Source organism: Pelecanus crispus, chromosome 4 (assembly GCF_030463565.1).
Source record: "Pelecanus crispus isolate bPelCri1 chromosome 4, bPelCri1.pri, whole genome shotgun sequence".
Classification (NCBI taxonomy): Eukaryota; Metazoa; Chordata; class Aves; order Pelecaniformes; family Pelecanidae; genus Pelecanus; species Pelecanus crispus.
In genome coordinates, this window is record NC_134646.1 from 16,810,926 (window position 1) to 16,825,352 (window position 14,427).

The 14,427-nt window shown below is 49.9% G+C and overlaps 1 protein-coding gene across 1 annotated transcript; it reads left to right on the plus strand.

Annotated features, from left to right (window-relative positions):
- The first annotated feature begins 502 nt into the window (after positions 1-502).
- On the plus strand, positions 503-8,824 carry REELD1 (reeler domain containing 1). The gene is made up of 6 exons (XM_075709908.1): positions 503-722; positions 1,605-1,827; positions 3,446-3,603; positions 4,339-4,639; positions 5,310-5,373; positions 8,240-8,824. Exons 1-6 carry the CDS (start codon positions 503-505, stop codon positions 8,822-8,824), a joined length of 1,551 nt encoding a protein of 516 aa, XP_075566023.1.
- The last annotated feature ends 5,603 nt before the right edge of the window (positions 8,825-14,427 follow it).

Here is a 14,427-nt window from a genome sequence, read left to right on the forward strand (position 1 = left end):
GTTGGGAAAAAATACTTGTTTGGATTAAAAATTGGAGAATAAGGAGCAATCTTGGCATTAGCACCGGCCCCACGAGGGATGGGGCCTGCAGCTCTGCTGGTCTAAGGGTAGATGTTGCCCCCATTGATCAGGTTGTACATTTGGGCTGGGAGCAGTGGAGGGTGCTGAGTGTGGTCGTACAAAGCCTTCTCCTCCTCCTAAATGCCACAAGACTTTCTGGAGCAAATCTTCCCTGACTGCTCCCTCCATGGGCGACTTCACAAGAAAAGCATCCGCTTGCAGGGCCTCTCCCCTCCCAGCCTCGACAATTTACTTCAAAACGTGAAATGCTGTGGATTACCGAAGTGGCTCCTTACACCACAGAGATCATTTATTCACCTTCATTTAAAGGCTGTGGGAAGGGCAGCTCTGGAGCTCGGCTAATTCAAAGGCGCCAGGCGGGCTCGCAGGCTGCTGAAGCCACTGCTTGGAAGTGAACCTGCCTGTTATTTTCCGCCGTAGGATGGAGGACAGCAGGAGAGCCCAGGTTGCCGTTGTTGGCTGGGCATGCACAACCCTGTGCTTGGTCTCCTACGCAGCCGCCTTCTCGCACGGGGCAAGCCTTTCTGCCTGCACCGACATGATGCCCAGGCACCTGAGAGCGCAGCTGCACAGCCCCAGCAACAACTACGTTACTGTCCACACCAACATGTCCTTCTACTTCCCGGGCGACAAGGTTCCAGGTAAGGAACAGCTTCTCTTTCCTGCGTCTGAAAAATACGTGCTAACTGATCTCAAGTGGTGGCATTAATCTTTGTGAGGGCTGGGAAGAGGGATAACTGCTCCGAGTGTGCTACACCGCCTCTCTCATCATGAGGAAACGAACGTATTTACAGAGGGATTCTGTTTGCAGCGCTTGGCCTAAGGTTTCTCAGGTGATGGCTGACTCCAGGTTTTCACCGCGTTGCAGACCAACTGTTTGCCGGAGGCAGCCGGTAGGTTTGGATGCTTTGGGTGGGATTAATTTGTCTCAGCTGTGTCTCAACCATACTGGACATCCCCACATGCAACAGCGTGTGAGAGGTGCCTCCAGAGGGTAAAGTCACCCTCCCTGCTTCTCTGCACTGCACGAAGGGGTCTGGGTGACTCTCCTGACTCTTTGGGATGGTTGGGCAGCACGCCCCGGCCCCAGCATCGCCGCTCCTGAGGCAGATGCAGGCAGAGCTGACAGGCACCGCTCCCCAGCCTGGCCGCTTGCCTGCTCATCCCCATGCAAAATAAAACCCCTCCAAGGGCAGCACGCAAGCTTTTGCATACGTACAGGGTGGCACCCAAACCTCCTTCCTTAAAAATGGCTGCATGCTGCCTAATGCAATGTGGTTAGCACCTTATAATCAAGGGAGGGGGGAAAAGACCTAAGCAAATTTTTTGTGCAATTACATACCGCAAAGTTAAAGTCTGGCCTCCTGCATGTCCAGGACAGACCGTGAGGACAGTAAGATGTTTTGTTGGTTTTGCACAGGATTTTCTTCTAGTTTCAGCACTACCACTAGAAACTCCATTGCAAACAATTCACCCCATCACTACGAGACAAATTCCTTTGTGTCCCATGTTTTGTCTTGCAGTGACAGTGAGGAGCACCCGGGATTTTATGGGCTTTTTGCTTCAAGCTCGCAAAGTGTCTAATGATGAAATCACTGGCACATTTGTCTTCATCCCTCCTGGTTCCAAGCTGCTGACTTGTTTTGAAGATGGTGACACTGTCACCCACTCGGACAAGTCACTGAAGAGAAACCTGTCCTTCGTATGGAAAGCACCAGACCAACCTATTGGAGACATCAAGTTTTTGTAAGAACGTGCTGGTTCCTAACCAGAATTTGTGTCTTCTCAGTTAAAGGTTTGGCTTTATTTTTCCATCGTACTTGTCCAGCGCAGTGGTTTATGTACCTTGAACTCCATATAACTAAATACTTATCAAATGCTGCAACAGTATCCCAGCTGGTACATAAATCGCCATTTATATCTGCTGGGTAGTGCTGCTTTTTATGTACATGGTCACTACTTTCTCAGAATAAATACACTGGAAGATGACAGCCTAAGCACTTAGGAAATAGAAATATTAAGGCATAAAGAGAGAAATGTGATCACATTGCCTGTCTTTCTAAATAACATGGCCCACAGGACTTCCCTGCCTACAGGATAATCTTGTATATCACTTCTTTTTAAGAAAATAATTAAAAATGAGTGTTCTTTAAAGACGTTACACATAAACAGAGTTATTCACAGTAGGAAGAGAGAGTGAGCACTGGGTCAAAACTTGACATCTCTTGTTTTGCACAAAACTCCCAAAATGTCCAAGTATTTTGGTCCTGATTTGGAATGAAATTAAATATCTTCTAACTGGCTGTCTTAGAGGAAGCACAGGGACCTTTCATTTTGGGAGAGATTAAATTGTTATGTTTTGACTTTACAAAACCACTCAGAAGCTGCTTGCCCAATCCTTGGCTGCTCCCCAAAACATAAGCGTCCTGGTGAGTGCCGTGGCTTGTGCATCTCCTTGTGATTCAACACAAATTCATTGAAACAGAAATATTGCTGTGTGGCATTTCCAGTTTTTACCCATTGTTTTAGATTCAGAAATACTATTAAAACCACATAAAACTCAAACAGCTGAATAAACCCAACCCAAACCCAACAACACCTATTCCTAGCCACCCTCTCTGATGCTTCCTTCATCCTCTGGCTTTTGAGCCTCCAGGCTGATTTCCCTCTTCTCCCTCTTCTCCCCAACACAGCATCTGGAAAACCTCCTTGTTAGGCTTAAAAATGCCTTGTAAGAGTCATCTGGCACAGGAAAACCTGGTTTGGTTTCCCCTTAGCTAATTCTCAGAAGCAGCTGAGCAATCTGAGCTGAAATTCTCCCAAAATCTCCAGCTTAAATAAGGCTCTCCGGGTGAACAGTTAAAGGTTGGCCAATGCACTTTTGGCACCTGACAAAAAGCAGAGCGTTAGGCAGGCTCAAATATCAGAGGGCTGCGAAGAGAGACTTTTTTTCCCCCCTACCTATTCTGCTGTTTGTACAAGTTACATTGACTTGTTTTAATTAGTAAATACCACTGTTGTTTCCCTGCCTACGGAAGATTATAAGCAGAGCTAGTCCAAGTTTTCCAAATGTACTTCTATCAACACAGAGAATATAATAGCTTTTTTTGTTTTGTTTTGTTTAAGTTCCCACACATTTTTTGGCTGGTCTTAATTATGAGTGGTGATTCTTCACCCCGTATCTTTCTTATGGGACCTAGTATCTTTTATTTGTAATATAAAACGTGCAACGGGCTAATCCTTTAAAATACTTCTGCGTCGCTTCTGTTTTCAGATTAAAGCAGTCCTTGTAATTAGCTAAACAATCGGATGGTTTATTAATGCTATAGAGCCAGTAAATTCTTGCCTGATTATGTTTTAACAGCATCTCCATAGTCCAGTCGTATTTTGTTTACTGGGCAAAGATCGAATCTGCTATCGTGGCTCAGCGATGGCAAAACCAAACGCTTGCTGGCAGCGGCAAGAAGCCCAACCCCGTGACCCCCGCACCCTCACAGGGACCGGCTGACCCACACCCCACAGGTACGGCGAGCAGAGGTACGGGTTCCTTACCGACTGCTTCCTGCCGAGTAGTTTTAGAGCTTATTCCGGGCAAGCGTTGAACACAAGTGACCCAAACAGGCAGGAGGGACCCGTGTAACTCCCGTGGCTGTCGGGGAGATCAGCGACGGCCGTGGCGAGCTCCCTGAAGTGAGGGCACGGGTCAGCGTTTGAGGTGATGGAGTCAGTCCTGAGGATGGTACCAGAAAGATAAAGAGGGTTGCCAGATCTTATGATTTCAATGTAAACCCTAAAATGCAACATCCTTTACCTAAAACTTCAGCTCCTGAAGACAAGCGAGTGCAATTAGCAATGCTGTCTAGAGGAACCAGTTAGTCTCTAAATGTGACTATTGCCCTTCAGGTATGTATTTAGTTGTATTTATGCAGCCTCTGGTCAGTAAAATTCTCCAAAAATTTACTTATACTAACATCAGATGTGTTTCTCAGCATTTTTGGCATGACACCAAGACTGAGTTTTAATTATTTTACTTGACTATAATTTAGGCACCGGGCTTTGCTGCTTTGCTTTCCATCTGGGTTCCCACTTAAAAATTAAGTGACATGAATAAAAAAAAAAAAAAAAGGAAAAAAAATCGCTATTACGATCCTTCCTGGCAAACGTTAGCACCAGGTGGGATTTGAAATAAACAAACCGAAGACAGTAGACTTCTGCTTCTCTCTCCCTGCTTCTTGTTTTGTCTCCACGCTGGACAAGATCCCACCTCTCCCACGGTGGCCACCGGCTCCCCCCGGCACACCCCCGCGCCGCCTGCCAGCCCCACCGGCATCGCAGCAACGCCGGCACTGGAGCCAGGTTTTGGTGTTGGGTCAGACGCCCATCCCATCGCCGCGCCGAAGCAGCCAGCCCGGCCTTCGCGGGCTGCGTCCGGCAGGAGCGGCGGGTCCAGCAGCCGGGGGCTGGAGCCGTCCCTGCCCACCCGAGATCCTGGCACGGCGGGCGCCCTGCGAGGCTTCCTCTCCCAGGACAACGCCTCCAGCTACAGCACCTCCGACGGGTAAACTAGCTGGTGGGAAGAGCTATTTCTCCAGCCCTTCTGGGGAAGGAAAACAGTACTAGTTTCCCTGTGGATGAGTGAGGGTCTGTGTAGGAGGGTGTCTGTGTCTGGGGAGGAGGCAAGAGGGTGTTTGCCTGCCAAAATTTTGAGAAATAACCCTCTGGAGATTGCATGTGACAGACAGTGACAGGTAGATCTTAAAAACCCGATGCTGCGCTGCTCAGCCCAGCGGAGGACTGGGCAGGTGGCTGAAAAATGTGATAAAAACTATTGACTGATACAATAATTTTCTAAAAGCACATGCAAATATTCAAAGAAACAGTGAACTCAGCAGAGCTATTTCTCCATTTGCAGGGAAAAAGAAGGAAGGATTTAAAGCAGTTATGAAATTTGGACTTGAGGACGTCTGTTCAGAAGTCTTAGAGGGTTTGGGCCCCATAAGATTTCACGCAACGTTTCACACTGGGGTGGGGGGAAACGATGGGGAGAGGAATAATGATCGGGTGTTATTAAAATACATCCCCCTATGGTCTGTGTTGACTGTGTGCGTCCTGAGGCTGCTCTAGTGAGCAGCACGCTTCTCCCATGGTGCAGAGCCCAGGTATTCCCGCGTGAGCCGCAGCGACAGCTCTCACTTACTAACCCTGCCTCTCTTCTGTCCGTACCTTAGAGCAGGAAGCGTTGCCAGCGCTGCCACCCCACGCTTGTGTTTGACGTGTAAAGAAGACGGGCAGGTAAGCAGCGGGGATGGGCAGGATGTCTTCTCCAAAGATAAGGTCTAAGAGAAGATGAGGATAAAACCTCTCTGCTGCATCACAGCACCAAGCAGCCCATGTAGGTCTCATAAGTGTCTAAAACTACATTGAGACTGTTCAGAGTTTTAATTTTTTTACTTTAACTGGGAATTGGTTTTTATATATCTTTTTTGTTTTCCTTTTGAGCCTGCTCCCCGGCTTTTTAAGAGTCCCACTGTAAAAACAATCTAAAATAACTTTTCCATATGTAGACATGACTACAGGCTGCTGGATGTTACTGGGCTGGAAACGTGTGTTTTATTCCCATGGAAAGCTGAGACGTTCCTTTCCAGAGGTGCTGGATAGGTACCACCTATGACATTCACAAGAGGTCAAAGACTTCATCTTTCCTGGGGACGGCCAAGGAAGCCGTGTGCTTTCTGAGGGCAACGTCAGCCCAAGAGGCTGGATGGACCAGAAAGGCAGATGTGGTGGTGGTGGTGGTGGTGGTGATGGTGGTGGTGGTGGTGATGGTGGTGGGGTTAGCCACAGGCATGGGGTGCACTCACCAGAGGCAGCTGGAAGAGCGGGAGCTGGCAGATGGGACAAGCGGGTGGGAGCATCTTTCGGGAAGGGATGACCTGAGGAGAGAAAGCCCAGAAAGGTGTGAAAGGACTGCAGCCTCAGGGGAGCAGGGTGGCTGTACGTAAGGAAGGAGATGTGGGAGCTGGAAACAGCATGTGAGGAATTAGGTGGAGAAAGAAAAGGAGAGCAAGAGGAGGGAGAGAAACTGGAGAATACCAGGGCTGCGGAGGAGAGAGGAGAATGCTCAGATGGGAACTAGTGGAGAAGCTGGAAAGCAGGGATAGCTTAGAGACATGGGATACAGGGTTAGCAGGGGAAGTCCAATATACAGGCAATGGAGAGAAGAAAAATACAAGGAAAATAAAGAACTAGATCTGGGTTGCAGGATGCCACAGGAGGAAGAGAAGTAATCTCACAGAAAATAAAAGAGGAAGGGGCCATACAGCAGAGAATGAGGCAGAAATATTTAGGAAGGAGCAGAGGACAGAGAACAAGTAAAGGAGAGACATGTAATGTGAGCATCTGGTGTAGCCATGGAGAGAAGTGGAGAAATGACACAAGATGGTAACCAAAGGAAAGGAAGAGTTATTGTGCAAGGCAAGACTGGAAGAGCATAACAAAATAAAAATATTGAGAAATTAGGCAAGAAAGGAGAGAAGAAGTACGAAAAGAAAGGAGAAATGAGGTGAGATAGGGCAAGGACTTGCGAGGCCATTCCATTTTCTATCCCAAAGTCCCAAATCCTGCAGTATATCTGTACAGTATGGCGCTTGCGTTTTGAGGGCAAGTGATCCAGACACACGCAATCCTAACTTTGCCAGCCAGCTACTTTACAGTTTGCTGTTCAGACACTGAAAGTTATTTACTACTGTATTTTACTAGCACCTTCAGAAACCATCTCTTCCGTAGAGGATGCTCTGACCCTCCCCTACTTTGCTTCACAGCTTGCCAGGGCTCCTACCTCAGCTTTGTGCTCCTGTCACACTGCCTTCCCAGCAAGCTTTAGAAATTGCTAATGATGGTAGAGGGTGAGAGTTTCTCTGGTGTAATTAATGGATGTGTGAAAAAGCCTGCTGGGCTGGACAGGCTGGAGAGGTGCCAGCTACCGAGGGCCAGATCCAAATCTCAGTGGAGCCAAAGAAAAAACTCCAGTACATTTTGCACGTTTTGGATGGGGGCTCAGGTGCACAGTGGGAATGGAAAAATTCATTGGGGGCCTCCTAAATTGTATGATTGTTTCACAGTTAGTCTTGGATAATATCTGCAGCAAGGCCTCGGCTGCAGAACTGGCATGGAGTGGCTGTCATTTTGTGATGGATTAAATAAGGTGCATGGCACCAGGCAGAGCCCCTAGGAACAGGAGCACGCAGGAACGGTCATTCCCACTAAAATGGGTGGTTAAGCAGCACTGAGAAGCAGCAGGTTTCAAACTGGCCGTGTAGACTGAGAAAGCAAGATGGGCTTTGGGGAGACTCCACAGGTTGTATGTGACTGCCCCAAAACCGCTGATGTCAAAGGCCATCCCAAGACTCCTGGGTCCCTCTGCTCCATGGTTGGATCCACAGCCTCAGAAGGGCAATACTGAATCCCAGTGGGCCCGGTGTGACCCAAAACATGAAGCTTGGCCAGGACGATCACACCTGTCCTTTCAGCATGACCCTGTCATCACTCAGGGTGATGCTTATTAATGCTTATTAAGTGGGGGTTTTTTTGGTGATAACGATGCCTGTGAAAAATACCACCACTACCACCTCAATAGGAGTTGCAGACCTTTACTTAGGCAAAGCAGCGACATTCCTCTCCACCTGTGCCCATCACCTCTGCCCCTCCAACCCGCTCTGCCTTGCCCCCCTGGGACCAACTCCCAGTGCCTTGTCCCTCCCATGGCAATTCTGATACGCATGGAGCTGGGTTGAATTTTGCCCAGAGAGGCGGTGGAGGCCCCATCCCTGGCAACATTCCAGGTCAGGTTGGATGGGGCTCTGAGCACCCTGATCTGGTTAAAGCTGTCCCTGCTCACTGCAGGGGGGTTGGGCTAGATGACCTCTAAAGGTCCCTTCCAACCCAAAGCATTCTATGATTCTGTGATTCTATGAATCCGCCTCATTTTCTAAAAGCTACTGAGTAACCAGGGGATGCAGCAGGTTTCTTCCAAGGCCAGGGGGACACCTCAGTGTCAGAAATACAGAGCTGAACTGGACCGTGACGTAGGTAGTGAGAACCTAATTGACCCCCTTTCTCTTCCTTCACCGCACATCTCGTCGTGTTTTTGCTTTCAAAGGCCAGTACTGAGAGCGGGGCCGTCTTGAAAGCCTCCCCGCGTGTGACAGCGTCTCCTTCTGCCCCGCACGTACACACTCACCTGGGTGACGCTGCTGCGACAACAGCCTGGCTCGGTGATGCCGACGCTGCCAGCAATTTGTCATCGGCTTCAAGGCAAATGGCAGAAAGGAAGCTGGCACCGCAGCCAGAGGAGGCAGGTGCCAGGGGCGAGGAGGAGGAGGAGGCGGCGGGTGGGAATACCCTGCCATGGGTGACCAGACCAGCTCCCGAATCTGCTGTTCCTGGGAAGGGGGAAGACCCCGGCAGAGGGAGCCGACTCCTAGCAGCCCAACTCGGCATCCTGCTGGTCTGCACCGCCGCCCTGGGCCTGGCGCTGGCAGCTGCCCTGCGCTGTGTCTGTGCCCAGCATTGCCACAAGCGGACGGAGGTCTCCTTCAGCGAGCCGGACCCCAACGTCATTGCCGTCAGAGAAAACGGGGAGGTGATGCACTTCCGAAAGATCCGTGAGAACAGCTTCGTGCTGGTGCAAGCCGAGTACAACTGGGTCAGCCCCTCAAGCAGCGGGAAGGCGACGATCATCTGAACATCTGCAACGCAGAAAGCAGTGCTACAGCGGCCGGCGTAGGTGAAAATAGCCCAGACTGCACAGCACAGGTGATAGGGAGCGGTGGGGTAGTTCCTCTATGTTGCCACCATATAGGTAAACAAACTTGAAACAGCCAGTTCAGACAGAGGTGTTAGTCAAATGTAGCTACAGCTACAGCTGCTAAGAAAATAGAAGTTGATAGATTGTTCAGTGTGTTACACTTACCGCAATTAATATTGTATATCTGCTCATTAGCTGTCACTGCAGCCATGACATACACTTCCTCTGTTGCCTTAAGGGTGTAGCCAAAAATAGAAATTCTTCCTCTGCACTGTATTATTGTCTTCTGTTTAATCTCAGCAAAAGTTTCTAGTGTTATATTTCTTTCTAGGAACTAGAAACCCCTGATATAAACCCAACTGTTCCCATTTAGGAGCTTACACGTTTGATTCTGCGTACTTGGTATCTATCAGATAACAAAATATTTGCCGGTCGATTTTAAGTTTCAATTTGAAAATAAAAAGCAAGAACTCATTAGTGGAGAACATTGATTCCAGGAATACTGAATTGATCTACAGGAATGAAACACAGGGTGGTGGACACCAGCTTTTGGGGGAGAAACATGCCTCCTCATCAGGTGCAAATGGAAGAAAACCTTTCCTGTCCATTTGCACCTGACGAGGAAGCTTGTTGAAGCCTGACAGCCAGCATTTACTTAGCCTTTTACTTCGAGTCAGCTCAGTAACACTCTGTGCAGAAACATGTACTGAGAAGTACCCTTCCCAGGTCACTTTGGAGATCCCCAGCAAAGGCCGCGTGGAAAGTTAACAGCATCCCTGTATTCTGAGTTTGTGCAAACTTCTCTCCGACCATGTGGTTTTCTGCAGGAGGCCACTAAAACAGCCCTTGGACTGCATGAACATCCTTGACACCTTCTAAGAAGGAGAGGTGATGACAGCAAGGGTAAAGGTTTATTTTACCGCAGCTTTGAAAGAGCCAGAAATAGTCCTGCTAATGATCCTCTTGAGATGTACATTTTAGAGCCTTTCAGAGAGCAGGAATCGCCCCTCCTGGTGTCCTTTTCTAGGGTTGAGGGAGTCAGATGGTCCCCAAGCTGTGTAATGGGGGACAGACTTAAACTTTGGTGCCGCAGCTTATTTCACATCCCACAGCAATGCCCCCTGAGCTAAGCAGATAATGACGGGACCCTGGTGGCTCACACATCCTTCCCGGTGACAACCTCCCCCTCCGTCGGAAGGGCCCTGTGGCCACCTCCAACTAGCTGGCCATCTTCGTGCTTGACAGTCAGTCAAACCTCTGCTCTCATGTCCTCCCTTACCTTGCCACTGACTTCAGAGGAGACAGGTGGGACATAGATGAGTTCTCCTATTCAAACCTCTACAGCATGATGAACATAGAGCATCTTTTGCTAATAGTGCCTTCTATTAGCGTTCAGAAAGACCTGGTTTCTGACCATACTACTGTGCTGTGATTAGTGACATGGTGCTTTGCCTACACACATGGCCAAATTTCTGTTGAGTTAACTTCTAGGCCTAGTAAGCCTTGGGCAAAATAAATGAGTAAGGAAAGAAGTGTACTCACAAATGCAGCTTGCAGAGATGAGCTTGATGGCTTTAACTGTTGCACTTTGAAGAGAAGGGCGGCCGCACCATGGCCCTTCCACTGCAGAGTAACCAAGGGTAGTGCTGTGACTGAAAAGACATTTGGTTTAGGACTCAAAAGGATGCTAGGTGAGTGGTTTTATGTTCAGTAAGTGGAGCTTAAGCACTACCTACTAGGAAGTCTACAGGTTTTTAAGTGCAAGCCTAGACACTCACAATGGCATTCCTCTCCTGTGTCATGTGCCTTAGAAAGAAATCATGTTTCTGTAACCCAGTGTAGCCAAACTGTGTAGCGACTAAAGCAGACTGCATTCAAGTCATTGTTAATGCAGCCAAAAAAATCCTAATTAACTAGAAAATGGGTCAACAAACTCTTAAATATTTAAAGAACTATCACACATTATTTTTTAAAAGTTTCTTACGATGGCATAGATGTTTATGAATAAATTACAAATATCTATGGCCTCTTCCACTATCTCTCTAGGTTTAATGCTACCAGACTGCTATAGCTATAAAACCGTAACCTTCCTCTCCCCAGCTCTTTCCCCATGACCCAGCACTGCTTCTTACCAAGCTGACCGGAGCAAGAGAAGGCCTCACAGAGATGTTTGATTACGATAGTGGCACTTCAACACCACTCTGCCTTCTGCCAAACTCTGCCCTTCTGTTAAATTTATGCAGCTCCAGTATTATTAGTAGTAAAACAAGTAATGGTGAGCTCTGAGGGACACAGCTCCTTTGAATTAGTAATAAGTTTTGCTACTTCGCGGACTTGGCTGAGACCTAAAGTGCTTGTGTTTTTTTTTTCTTGACTTCTGAATGATGTTGCATTTATTGTAGTTGCCATGACAAGAGGGATGGTGGTTTTATCTCTTCTTCGGGCTGTTAAAAACATGAGCACTGGTTAATTTATTAAAAGGCAAACCATTCAAATACCGCCATTCTTAAGTGACTCGCCTTGTATGGAAATTCATCTGTGCTCAGGTTTGGAACAGATTTAGGAGAAAAAAAAAGGGCAGCATTAGGAAAAGAAGGGCACAAACCATTCTAATATTTATGGGAGGGGCAAGTGGAAGACTTGCCTTGGTTCCCTCTCTAGGTGCATGACTATGTTGGTCACAGATGTTCTGCTGGAACTGGGGACCTCAGTTCCTCCAGTGCGGCTCAGCCTACAGCTGCCTGTGGCCCAAGTTAGGCTGCCATCCCTCAGCAAAGTGACAGGGCTTGGGGTCAGAATTACTGACCAAACATGTGGGAAGCGGCTCACAGCTCTAATGCACACCTGTCCTGAGTCTGTCTCCCCACCAGCCAAACAGGCATCAACGCAGTTTTGGCAGTGGAAACTTCTATGGCTTAAATCGTCTGATGCTGTTACGATGCTTGAGCTATCCTAACTCAAGAAAAAAAAAAAGATTTAGCAATAACTAACTTGCATATAGACATGCCTATTCATCACGCCCTTCCTTGCATACTCATTTTCCTGTCTTGCATCACTGTGATTCCTGCTTTCCCTCTGCTCCACAAAAACATAAACCACTACCCCTAAAGCATCAGTGCTGCACGTTGAGCATGTAACACCATCGCTGATTCTTACCGCTTTTCCATGGTATCTGAAATCAGTTTGGTTTTGCCCATCATCAAGTCCTTCCATAGATCTGCTCCCCCTCTGCTCTGGATAAGACGTTGTCTCATGCAATGCTGCATCTGCTCTATTAAAAACGCTCCCCCCGCTCCCTGCCCCAGCTGCAGTGAGCAGAGGATGGCAGCCCTCCAATACATTAGTGGCACTAAATGTAACATGGAGAGGTTGCATTAAGCAACGCAGTTGGCCCAAAGCTTGGTTAAGTCATCATGGACATTTCCTGCACTGGCTGAATTATCACTAGTGAGCAAAAAAGCCAAACATGCACCGATTTGGTCAGCTCCCAAATGGGTGACAAGACTCACAGGAGAAGCCCCAGCTTCATGGTCAGCAGGGATGAGCAAGCTCAGGCTCTCAGCAGAGCAGCGCTCTCCCCAGGGCAGTGCGGGATGAGGCCCCGCGCATCGTGGAGGTCTGGCTGGGTGGCTTGGCGAGCCCCTTTGGCACAGTTTCTGCAACCACTTAAGAGCACACAAACCAAGGGAGGCGAAGCAGCGAGGCCAGGAACCCAGAGAGTAAAACATTCAGCACATCCCCCAGCAAACTGAGCACGGGGAGATGATGCCTGGGCTGCCTTGCTGAGGGGTGAGGATTCATCCTCTCCCTCACCCCTGAGGGTTTGTTCCATGCTTCAGCCAGCTCCTTGGCGGAGCTGCAGATGCATGTGTTATTTATTCACTTAGATTTAAATAACAATGAGAAATGCCTGTTAAAAAAAAAAAAAAAAAAAAAAAAAAAGATGAGGAGATGCTCTAACGATTCCTGCAACGTTCGGCTGCAAAAAGACAGCTGCTTACCACCAAAAACCAATGACAAAGTAGCCACCCGACCTGCTCAGCTGATGAAGAGCAAAACAGCCCCCTCACTCCTCCTGGCAAGCCGGGCCCCCTCCACTGCCCCTGCCATGTTCTCAAGGCTCCATCCAAAAGTCATCGTGTCTGGACAGCTCTGCCGGGCTCCCTGCCCTTCCTTCCCCTCGCCTCTCTCCTGCCAGCTCCTCCAAGCACCACACCACCTACGAGGGGGCAGAGAAGGAGCCGGGGAGTCACGCCTACCCTCGGCCCGTGAGCTGCTCAGGGGTCTCTCCCGGCTCCCTCCTGCCACCGAACCGTTTCCCCTTTGCAGGGCTCGCAGCAGCGCTCTTCTCTCATTAGCGCGCGTGCGACTCCCTCAGCAAAGCCTTTCGTTATATGATGTATGAAGGATCACGTCTCAAACCACATTTTACTGTATATTTAAGTGCGTGTTTTGCTGATTTACTGCTGTTCTAGAGAACATCTCCCTTCCTGAGCAGAGCAGGCCCATGAAGGATATATCAGCTCTGACTAATGATTATTAGTACATCCCAAGGTTATGTACCACAATCAAATAACGTGTAGGAGGGAAGAGAGACTCCAGCTTGCTCGGCTGAGGACAAAGATCACAGATAGTCTCTTTGAATCTTCAGATTGCAATATCCATTACAGATTGCCACCTTCTAACGTCAAAGTATAATTTGTTGTGGAGAAAATGTGTCGCTCTTTCAGAGGCGAGTCAAAGATCAGCCTCGCTGTATATCAGCGCATGCTGATGTACATTAGGAAGCGCCGGCCAGGTACCGAGGACACGAGGCTGGTGGCGTAGAGGGAAAGGCAGAAGACGTGACTTGCTCATCTTCATTATGCAAACGCGCGGCCCAAAGCGGTAAAATACTTAACCCAGCCACGGAAAGTGTCAGCGGTAATTCCCGGACGCGACCTGCCAGCCGAGCTCACCGCGACCCCCGCGCTGCGCCTGCCGCTCGCTGCAGCGCCCGGGCGGCACAAACTCCGCTGTAAGCCCCGCCCCCGGGCCGAACCGGACGGCCAGCAAGCCCCGGCCGCCTCCTCGCCCAGGGTCCCCCCGTAATTCCCGGTTTTCTTCACCAAGAGGTGAAACCCGCCCCGGCGGGCGCGCACCCCCCGCGTCGCCGCCAGGGGGCAGCCTTGCCCCGGCGATGGCGGGCGCGCCCGGCCCCGCCGCTCGCCCCCTTCCCCCGGGCCGGGCCGCGGCTCCGCTCGGCCGGGGGCTCGGAGCCGGCCACGCTCGCGGCGGGCGCCGCCATCTTCTGAGGGGAGAGGCGGCAGCGGCGGCGGGCCACGCAGCCGCCCGGGGCCCAGCGGGGCAGGTGCGAGCCGGCTGCCGGCGGGCAGGGCCGCGCCTCAGCCTGCCGTGCGCCCAGGCGGGGCCCCGGGAAGCCGCTGGGAAGAGGCGCGGGGGCTTGGCCCGCCCGAGGAAGGCCCGGGCCGCGGCCAGCCCGGGGCGGGGCCGGGGGGGGTGCGCTGAACGCCCGCAGCCCGGCCACAGCCGCTGCTCCG